Source organism: Mastomys coucha, unplaced genomic scaffold, assembly GCF_008632895.1.
Source record: "Mastomys coucha isolate ucsf_1 unplaced genomic scaffold, UCSF_Mcou_1 pScaffold21, whole genome shotgun sequence".
Classification (NCBI taxonomy): domain Eukaryota; kingdom Metazoa; phylum Chordata; class Mammalia; order Rodentia; family Muridae; genus Mastomys; species Mastomys coucha.
The window spans coordinates 134,147,814-134,157,281 of NW_022196904.1; the positions used below are offsets into that span (position 1 = coordinate 134,147,814).

The 9,468-nt window shown below is 52.9% G+C and overlaps 1 protein-coding gene across 1 annotated transcript; it reads left to right on the plus strand.

Moving 5' to 3' along the window:
• Window positions 1-5,179: 5,179 nt before the first annotated feature.
• Window positions 5,180-9,028, plus strand: Fgf4 (fibroblast growth factor 4). The gene is made up of 3 exons (XM_031384685.1): window positions 5,180-5,623; window positions 6,017-6,120; window positions 6,523-9,028. The coding sequence occupies exons 1-3, from the start codon at window positions 5,293-5,295 to the stop codon at window positions 6,697-6,699; spliced, it is 612 nt and encodes a 203-aa protein (XP_031240545.1). The 5' UTR covers window positions 5,180-5,292; the 3' UTR covers window positions 6,700-9,028.
• Window positions 9,029-9,468: the final 440 nt, after the last annotated feature.

Consider the following 9,468-nt stretch of genomic DNA (forward strand, 5'->3'; position numbering starts at 1 on the left):
GGGGTGGGGGTGGGGTGGCAGTGGAAGCGTACACCTTTATTCCCAGCATTCAGGAGGCAGAGGCAGGTGCATCTTGGAAGTTTGAGGCCAACCTAGTCTAGGACAGCCAGCCAAGGGTACACAGAAACCCTGTTTCGAAAAGCCAAAACCACGCCAAAACAAAACAAAAACCAAACTTATTCAAGCTCAGGGGCTCACCTGAGATTCCATCCTTTAAGGGTGAGCTGCAGGTGATACGGTCTATCCATGTCAGCCTGTTCTACATGGAAACTGTGAGAGAAGAAAGCCTGGGGGGTTACAGAGATGGTGGGGTGGGTAAGAACACTCGCTGCCAAGCCTGACAACCTGAGTTCACTCCCTTGAACTGAAGCCAGCCTCTGGACAGAAGAGAACTTGCTGTTGCAGAGAGGACCGGGTTCATTTCCCTGCACCCACGTGGCAGGTTTACAACTATCAGTAACTTCAGTTCCAGGGAGGATCTGACGCCCCCTTCGGCCCTCCATGGATGTTGCTTGCATGTAACACACATACATGCAAACATACGAGCAAAATATTCATACACATAAAATAAAAATAAATCTCTTTTTAAAAAAATCTGGAATGGCCTGGGGCTGTTGCTCAAAGGCAGGGATGTTAGCCTTACAGTGTGACATCATGGTCCAATTCCCAGTACTGCCAAGGGCCTGGAAATGACAGCCAGCAGGGTCCCCTAAAACTCCACTATAGAATTACCATGCAGCCCAGCTGAAAGGGGTCCAATAAGCAGGTGGTGGCACCGTGTGTCACAGCAGCTCCAAGGGGGGAGTCTGAGGGTCCACAGACAAACCAAGGGGCCACCAGAATGTGGCAGGCTGAGCGAGGGGTAGAATATTATTCAGTCTTCAAAAAGAAGGGAATTCAGACACACACCGCACCTGTACCTGCTGAATTTGTTGAATGAATTCCAAGCAGCTCGCCAGCCCAGACACAAAGGGCCACACACTGCTAGGCAGATCCCTGGAGTCCCTTGAGTCCTGAGCGCCACAGGATGTGGGCTCAAAGGGGTGGGGGAGGATGAGTCAGCATTTGAGGGGAACACAGTTTCAGTCTGGGGAGGTAAGAACATACTGGAACTGGGTAGGGTGCCTACAGCCCAGGACTGAGCATTCTTGGCTTGGAGTCAGTTTTCTCCTTCCACCATGTGGGTTCCTGGGTTTGAAATCAGGTTTGGGAGGTCCTCAATGTGCCTTTATCCTTAGGGCAATCCCCCGCCCCCCCTTTTTTTTTGACAGGGTTGAGACAGGGTCTCCCTATGTAGCCTTGGCTAGCCTGAAACTTTAGGCTAGTCTCACAGAGATTTACCTGCCTCAGCCCCCTGAGCTCTGGGATTTAAAGGCGAACATCACCAAGCGAGGCCGAATTTCTTTTGTTTTTTTTAAAATGCTAAAATATTTGCTGACCTCCCCCCTCAGTTTGGAGGCCCCGGGGACGACGTGTCAGCTCTGAAGCTCTCTGCAGATCCACCTGCCAGACCTTTCCCCCACCCCCACCCGTCTGCATAATGACATTGCTGAGACCAGAAGAGGGATTTAAACTGGGAAAGCACAGAGCCTTGATTTGTAAAGTTTACCCTGGGCCCGGCCCAGAGAAAAGCGTCCTCCCCCCTCAGGCCCAGAACGCAATTTTTATGCATTCCTATTCTTATGACGATGAAGCTACTGAACTTACTTAACAGCTAAGCTGGCTACCTGGAGAAGTCCTGTTTCTGGGGAGAAGTAGTTATTCAAGAGTTCTGGGACTTTGTAAGGGATAGGTCATGCAAGGTCACACTCTGAGGGCTAGCCTGGGCTCAACTGAAGGCTTCAAGGTGTCCTGCCAAGGGCTCACCTGCCAGACTCCACTCACAGCCCACTGGAGGATAGCTTTCTGTGAATGCTCTCCATAGGCCTTGGCTGTTCCTCAGAGATTAGCATTAGCTGTCAGGCAGGCCCGATCTGAGGCTGAGGCACCCTACCTCCAGACGTTGCTCAGTCTCTCTCAAAGCTCCCCCGCTCCCCTCCCCACCCCCACTGCCTTTGCTGGCACCCTGTAGCCCACATTTGGCCCTCAAGTCTCTTCATAGCTCAGAGTAATCTTGAACTTTTGATCCTCCTTCTGCTTCTGCCTCCCTACTGCTAGGATTATAGGTGTGGACCACCATGCCTGGGGCATCATGCATGGCAGACAAGCACTCTACCAAATGAGTGGCATCCACAGCCCCCAACAGCCCCCCCCCCCGCATCTTTTTGTTTTGTTTTGTTTTTTGTTTTTTGTTTTTTTGTTTTTAAGACAGGGTTTCTCTGTATAGCCCTGGCTGTCCTGGAACTCTGTAGACCAGACTGGCCCTCAACTCAGAAATCCGCCTGCCTCTGCCTCCCAAGTGCTGGGATTAAAGGCGTGTGCCACCATTGCCTGGCTTTTTTTGTTTGTTTGTTTTTTCCTGACACCATTTCTTATGCTCATTTTGTAGACTGGGAGAGCAATCTACAAGTGAAAGGTCACATGTAACAACAGGCTGGAGGCTAGACTTGAACCCAGAGCTGGTGGACACTTCCTGTGTCCTAAATTCATAATGGACTAGACATTCAGGAGTGTGTGGCCGGGCAGAGGGGCCCTGGACCCCAACTCAGATAAGCCAAAGTCACCTTAACCCGAAGTCATCAGCAGACTTGCACCAGGTCTGTCTTAGCCAGTAGCCGCTGGTCCACAAGCACCATTGAACACTTACTGTGTTCTAAGCCCTGGAGCTAGAACTGAGAAAGACTCAGACCTGTGCTGACACCTTGATGGTGACGATTTCAGCAGGGGGAGGGGCAGATAATAAATGGAGACTTGTTTTGTTTTGGTCTGTGTAGCCCTGGCTATCCTGGAACTGAATCTGTAGACTAGGCTGGCCTTGAACTCTGAGATCCTCCTGTCTCTGCTTCCAGAGTACTGGGATTAGTACGCCAGCACTGCCTGTCGAATGAAGACTTTTGTTTGGGTTGTTTTTCTTTTTGAGACAGGGTCTTATTCTGTAGCCCAGGCTGGTTTAGAACTCACTAACTAGACCAGGCCAGTCTCGAATTCACAGAGATGCACCTGCCTCTGCTTCCTGAATGCTGGGATTAAAGGCGTGGGACACCAAAGCTGGCCCCAATAAGATTCTTTAAAGGTGTGAATTGGCTGCAAGTGGAGTGAGTGGAGGCACACAGGCATCAGGAGACTGAGGTCCTAGGGCAGCCAAAAGGGGAAGGAGTCCTGGGCCATAAGATCTCTGGATCTTCCTTCCAGGGAAAGGGCTGGAAGCTGGACAGGCAGGAGGTAGGGGTCTGGTGACAGACCGGGGTTAGTCCCCGAGAGCCTTATCCTCACCCATGCCCCCATATTCTCCTTAACACTACTGAGCATGGAGGAGGAGCCTGAAGCACTTACTGAAGGTTCTGGGGCCACAGCCTGAGGCAAGAAGCAAGCCCAGAGCAGTTGGCTGATAGTGCCTAACTGTGGTCTTCCTGGCTACTCTCCACTGCCAGGAGCACCCACGGGGGAGTGATAGCCAGCAGTTCCTTCTGCAGCACAGAGTAAGGGATAAACTCCCAAACTGAGCTGGGTTGGGGGAACCTGCCTACCATGAGCAGCTGCCATCGTGCAGGGCAATGACCTAGACCTGATCCAGGCCCAGAAAGAACACCCAGGAGTGCCCAGACTAAGGCCTGCAGCCTTCCTCCAGTGACACTCACACCAGGGGAATTATGGACCATGGGACAGGAAGGGATGCTTCTCAGCATGGTGTGTGTATGCATGTTCACGTGTGCACATGCATCAGTGTGTGTGTGTGTGTCTGTGTGTGTGTGTTTGTAGTTCGCTTTGCTCCCTGGCAAGCAAGACCAGCAGCAGCTCTACCCACCACTGGAGGACTTGGTTATCCCAGGCTGCCAGGTGCATCAGAATGCCTCATTAAGGGATTTGGAGACATGATGTAAACCCCACTAAGGGATGGATAAATAGATGCTCAAGTGTCTCCTCTGGGTCTCAGGACCTGGCTGCATTCCCTTTGGTGTTCTGAGTAAGGACCAGGAATAATTGATGCAAGCCCAGTGACAGAGGGCAGAAGGAAACCACAGCTCCCAGAAGTTCTGGTCCAAATTACTGATCCCTCAGTAAGGGGTGCAGCAGGCTCTGAGATTCCTCCATCCGTGGCCAGGTCACCTGCTGGCTCCAGGCTCCTCAGATACCACAGAACAGGGACATTCACACCTAGGTGAGCAGTACCAGGGCTCTGCCCAGTCTGCCCCCATCAGGCCAAAATGGCCACCGTTTGGGGGTGGGGTGCTGGTGGGGGAAGGGACTCTTCCAGATCCTTAGCGTTTGGCATGCTCCTGGATTGGGAAAGTCGGGCCACCACACTTGAAAATCCCTGGGAAGTGCCGGGCAGTGGTGGTGCACGCCTTTAATCCCAGCACTTGGGAGGCAGAGGTAGGCGGATTTCTGAGTTCGAGGCCAACCTGGTCTACAGAGTGAGTTCCAGGACAGCAAGGGCTACACAGAGAAACCCTGTCTCAAAAAAAAAAGAAAAAAAAGAAAATCCCTGGGAAACTGATGACTCTAAGAGCCCAATGTCCTGCCAGCTTTCTCTCCTTGCCTTGGGGTACCTAGGAGGGGAGTGCAGGTCTGTGCTGCCCCTGCATGTCCTCAACCTGAGTTCTCTTAGAAGCACCCACTGTGTAGTTCAGGCTTCCCACCACCTGCAAGACCCTTACATTTCCAAGCCTCTGGGCCAGACTAAGCCTTGCCTCGCTCCGATCGTGCCCCTTAGATTTACACCCTGATAGCCAAGCCAGTGTGACTTGCTTCCCACCCTCAGCTCAAGCCAGTCCTTGGCGCAGCAGAAAGGTTCTGCTGGTTCACCAAGGGTCCCGCAAGGAAGGAGTACAGGAGATGCCCTGGGGAACCAAGAGCCAAGGGGCGGGATCAACAGGTTCGAGTGCTGGGCGGAGCCAAGAGTGAGGGGTTGGGGTCTCTCCAGGTGACAGTAGCCACCGCCAGGCCCGCGCCTCCTCCCCCGGCGGTGATTGGCAGGCGGCCTGCGCCCCGGCTCCCAGGCGACCGACGCCCCGCGGGCAGGCGAGTAGGAGGGGGCGCCGGCTATATATACCACTGTTCGGCAGGGCTGGGCGCGCGGGGACCGTCCCGCCACCGTCGTATGCCCCTTTACTCTCGCGGCTTCGTCCGGCGCGCAGCACTCACCGAACTCACGGCCCGCCGCTCGAGCTCCCGCACGGCCCGCGGGCCGGAATGGCGAAGCGCGGGCCGGCCACAGGGACGACGCTGCTGCCCGGGGTCCTGCTGGCCCTGGTGGTGGCCCTGGCGGACCGAGGGGCTGCCGCACCCAACGGCACGCGGCACGCCGAATTGGGGCGCGGCTGGGACGGCTTGGTGGCCCGCTCGCTGGCACGCCTGCCGGTGGCCGCGCAGCCCCGGCAGGCGGCGGTCCGCAGCGGCGCAGGGGACTACCTGCTGGGCCTCAAAAGGCTGCGGCGACTCTACTGCAACGTGGGCATCGGATTCCACCTGCAGGTGCTGCCCGACGGCCGCATCGGCGGTGTGCACGCGGACACGAGGGACAGTGAGTTCGGGGCGCGCCGAGAGGGTGGGGTCCCGCGCACTAGTAGTCCCGGGGGCTGAGTGGACTCGAGCTCCGTCCCTTTGGGCTCGTGGACTTGGGAGCGCACCCGGCGGCCGGGCCCCGCCTCCCGCCTTCAGAAGCCTGGGCTCCCGGTGCGGAATTCCAGCGCCTTCATCCGCCCGCACCCACGGGAGCCCAGGACAAGCGCCCAGACTGAGGCCGGACTTGGGGGCAACCCGATAGACAGGAGACGAGCTATGCATTGGGGTTCCTAGGCTTTTCACCCCAAATCATCCCAGCATCGAGATCCCAGGAGGCTCAGAGTCGGAGGGTCTGTGTGGGCCAAGGGTCACGTACGCTTTTCTGATTTGCGTCCCGTTCCCCCAATCCCAGGCCTTCTGGAGCTCTCTCCGGTGCAGCGGGGTGTGGTGAGCATCTTCGGAGTGGCCAGCCGGTTCTTCGTGGCCATGAGCAGCAGGGGCAAGCTCTTCGGTGTGGTGAGTGCCCGCGGGTCTGGCTGGGCACCTGCTGGGCACAGTGTGCAAGACTAGCTGGATTGTAAACCCTTCACCCCACACATAACACTTGTGTCTTGGCAGTTGGATCGCTAGGTCTCTCGGTTTTTAGCCAAAGTAGCCAGAGGCAGGTTGGATTTCCAGACCAAGGGAACTACCCCATCCTATTCCCTCCTAAGTGGGGTTGGGGTCGGGGGGGGGGGGAGGGCTCCAGCAGGCCTGACACGCGGCAAGTTGATGTGGCAAGGCAGGTGAGCTAGCTATGCTCCGCCTAGCGTGGACTCCTAGTAGTCTGGGACAGTCTTGACACTCTACCTACCTAAGAAAGACCTCTTGGGCCCCGACTGCAGCAGGCCCCTGGCTCACCCGTGTCCTCTTTCTCAGCCTTTCTTTACAGACGAGTGTAAATTCAAAGAAATACTTCTGCCCAACAACTACAATGCCTACGAATCCTACGCGTACCCCGGCATGTTCATGGCTCTCAGTAAGAACGGGCGGACCAAGAAGGGGAACCGAGTGTCACCTACCATGAAGGTAACCCACTTTCTTCCTAGACTGTGACCCTCCGGAGCCCTGCCTCAGCCTCGGAAGCACACCCTAACCCTCAGGAGGAGCACTTTCTCTCGGTGGAGAATTTGTTTGCAAAAAAACTGGTCTAAGATATTTAAATTAATTATTTAAATATGTATATACGGACGCCCAATTATTTATGATTTTATGTATTTTCATTTTCTGGGGGAAAATGACCAAAAGAAAGAACAAACTGCAGCTCGGACCTCTTTGGTACAGTGGGACAAACTTCTTCCTTCATTATCAAAGATCCGGGGTGTGCTGCTATTTCACGTGTGCCTCTAAAACTTAGTGACATCAGTTTCCAAGAGTGCCTGGCCTCTCTGTCTGGAAAGGCTTGCCTGGGACCTCTGAGCCAGTGAGAGAAGGACCCTGAGCTCCCTCCTGTCCGGGAGCATCCTACAGCAGCCGCTCCCTCTGCTCCCTTTGGTATGAACCCTGTCGGATCAGTTTACTCCAGGGACAGAAGTCCTGGAAGTCCTCCCGCCTCTGTTTTTAGATCTCCAAGACTGATCTTTGAACTCTCTTGCAGTCAATCTTCTTGGACCTACCGGATGGGAGACCCTTAGACAACTTTATAAACTCCTGTTTGCCTTTTTTGGACTGGCCAACAGGGCATGTGGCTCGTAGCCACTGGAACTTTTGTCAATTTTCTGGAAAGGAACTAGGAATGGACAAGAAGGTGTGTGTGTGCGCGCCACAACTCAAAATTCTAGAGATGAAATTCTGTTTTGAGATAGAGGATGATTTGTTGGGATATAACAATGTTGTTGTTGTTGTTGTTTTTTACAAGAATCAAACTGAGAAAAACAGGCTTCCCTGAATTTGGGAAGCTTTGTGCTGGAACTCCATAATTTAAGGGTGAGCTGTCCTTATGCAGGCAGACCGCAGGAGTCCGCATTCCAGTGCTGCCCCAATGTGAACGAATTCTATTCCCATCTACCTCAGAGTTCCTGAGTCCCTGGTGACCAAGCTGGAGGCTCTGCTGGGTGCGTCTGCCTTGTTTCTCTTCCACATGTAGCATCTCGCGCCCCACTGGACCCTTGTCACGTTCCAGCTATCTTTACCCAATGATTTACTTTTAGTAAGGGGTATTCATGGTGAAAATATGTGTGGCCAGCTGTCGGAGCGCACTATATGCTCACCAAGTCAAGTAACCCTTATATTTTTCTTTATATATTTTACGAATGTAACCCCTGTCCCTGAGACCAAGATGGAAGAGCAGGGTCAGCGGCATTTTAAAAAAAGGTCTGAGGTGAGGGAGAACGTTTAATTTTAATGAATGACTTTGGAGTTTGTACAAAATGACCTTAGCTCACTTCAGCGAATGCTCCGAATGCTTCTCCCCAAGACGTTAAGACTCTGCTGGGAGGCTTCTCAGCCGCCTCCCGAATTAACTTTATGGGAGGCTACAGACAGCAAGACGGGGAAAATCTGATTGGCATTTTTTTTTTTTTTTTTTTTTTTTTTTTGTCTTTCACATTCCTTTAGAAAACTCTTTGTTTGGATGCTAATGGGATACTTAAAATACTATTCTGTACCAAAACCCAAGAAGAAGCCACGCCCCGAAGCTAAGGTGGGAGCATGTCCCAAACTTCCCTTTCTGTCTGATGGCTCATAGGACAATACAGGTTTTGTGGTTTTTAAGCCAGGCCCTAGACTCCAACCCAGAGTGTTGGGAAGAAGATAGTTGAAAGGTCTTTTCATTTTCTTTTTTAAAAGACTGGGTCTCATAGCTCATGCTGGCCCTGAACTTGCTATACCACTAAAGATGACCTTGAACTTCTGATCCTCTTGCCCCACATCCAAGGGCTAAGGCATTGTCCACCACACCCACTCATTAGGTGCTGGGAATTGAAATCCAGTGCATGCCAGGCCACTCAACAGAGCTATGCCTCCTTCTTTTTGTGGGGGAGGAAATGTGGGGAGGTAGCCCAGGCTGGCCTCCTGCTTGCGTCCCAAGTGTTGACTACAGGTAGAAGGCTCCTGCCCTTCTCTGATGGGGTTCTCTGCAGCTATGTTACCTCAGGAAGGCTGTGGTCCTATCTGACACCAATGATCTTGTTTCTTCAGCCAGCTAGTTTCCTTTCCTGTGCCCAGGGACAAGACTGTATCTTTGGAACTTTGTTACTGGAATGGGTTTGATGTTGATGCTCTGTATCCTCCCCTGTTACCGAGTCTGTAGTTAATACAGGTGTCGACCCAGAGATAGTATGTGCTGTGCACACTGGATGCTCCATCCAAGAGAAGCATTCAATCATGTATAGAGAGCCCCACGGACTGATGGGAGTGATTGGGAAAGCTATTAAAATGGCAAACGCCTGAAAGCACCTGTGTCTGCTTTATCTTTTTCTATTTGCAGCTGAGCTGGGAGGGAGCAGGGAGACTAGTTTTAGCCAGCTGTGTCCACACAAATGGGACTTGGAAAATAGTCCCAGAGGCAAAGGTGTCACAAAGTTCTACCACATCTAGTGTCTTCCCTCGGTGGGGCGCTGTGGCTGCCTACCCTGTCACTAACCCGGGTCTATGGGTCTGTGTCCACGCCGTGAATACTTAGCCCATGAAGCACAACGAGGCAAAAGCTGGTCAGGATGAGAACAGTCAACACTAATATATGTTTGACCTCAGCCAACTGTTCTCAGTGAAGGTATGAAATCAAATTACAAGCCATGAAAGATACCAGATCACAGGGTGACTGTTTTATAAAGTTTTTGTTCATTTATTTTGGGGATCTCACCTGGCAAGTATTCCGGTCCACTC